The 1073-nt window shown below is 38.2% G+C and overlaps 1 protein-coding gene across 1 annotated transcript in view; it reads right to left on the bottom strand.

Moving 5' to 3' along the window:
• Positions 1 to 559: 559 nt before the first annotated feature.
• Positions 560 to 1073, bottom strand: part of LOC110018464 (uncharacterized protein HI_0077) — a 10979-nt gene continuing 10465 nt past the window's right edge. Inside the window, exon 3 of the mRNA XM_020715784.1 lies at positions 560 to 1064. Within this exon, the coding sequence (XP_020571443.1) occupies positions 639 to 1064 (426 nt within the window). The 3' untranslated portion in view covers positions 560 to 638. The remainder of the gene's footprint in view (positions 1065 to 1073) is intronic.

The following is a 1073-nucleotide window of genomic DNA, read 5'->3' as shown; positions in this document are numbered from 1 at the left end:
GTTCACAAGTTGCAGATACCATAACAACCAGTTGTGTGGATAACAATGAACCTTAAAGCAAAGGCAATATCTAAGTAATAGAATGTCTAAAACCTTCTGAAGATTTAATAGAAAAAATAAATTGCAGTAGTAATAACTGATAAATTTGTTGTTTAGTTTTGAGGCAGAAAATTAGGAAAAAAAGGTCAGTTATTTGGCCCACAAATTTGGAGGACAATTGCATGATTCCATGGAGAACCTCCCACTTCTTTTTAATCCATTCTAATTATAAATGACCTTAAGCCCATGAAAACGCTAGGATTTTGCCTCTAAGACAGAAATAGGGTGAAGAAGCTTGTAGAGCTCAGGCCATAACAATTAATGGAGGTGGTTAGCATAATCCTTTAGGGCAAACTTTAAGATTTAAACATAGACTTATGAAGAAGTTGAAGCATTAAGCATTAAGAAATAGGGTGAAGCTTGTGGCATGTATGTAAATTTATATTTTAAAAAAAAAAACAAATCAATTTTTTATTCAAATTAAATTTAACTAGTAAATGTGAATCAAATCAAAATTGAATCAAACCAACCTATAACCAGAAGAAATGCAAGAAGAAATGAGCAGCTAGCTATTGAGAATGCAACAAAAACGGTGGCAGTCAATCAGCTCTAAAAGCTAAAGGCTCATACCAGTCTGGTCCAAAACCTGCAGCCCTCCTTGCTTCCACATTAAACGGAGGCTTCAGTGGCCCTCTGAAATATCTCCTCACAGTATCATGAAATGCATCAATCACCACACTTTGCTCAACGTCCCCAACAAAGATATCACTTTGGTTTTCAGCTTTTTGTTGCTCTGTGAGTTCTTCGGCGGCGCCATTTTCCGGGCTCAGGAAAACAGAACTTTTATTTGGGGATTGATGCCGAGCCATTCTCCTTCGGCATAAGTAGGTGAACCATTTTATACCAGCTGCACAGTGAGTAATTTCTTCTGGATAGACGACGTTCTCTAGTAATGCCGCGGTGGGTTCATCCCCTCCATTGCGGAAACGAGAGATTGTGCTCGGAAGAACATCCAGTCCTCTAGCCTGCCATAA

The sequence above is a fragment of the Phalaenopsis equestris genome, unplaced genomic scaffold (assembly GCF_001263595.1).
Source record: "Phalaenopsis equestris unplaced genomic scaffold, ASM126359v1 Scaffold000022, whole genome shotgun sequence".
NCBI lineage: Eukaryota > Viridiplantae > Streptophyta > Magnoliopsida > Asparagales > Orchidaceae > Phalaenopsis > Phalaenopsis equestris.
This window is presented reverse-complemented; position numbering and strand designations above follow the sequence as displayed.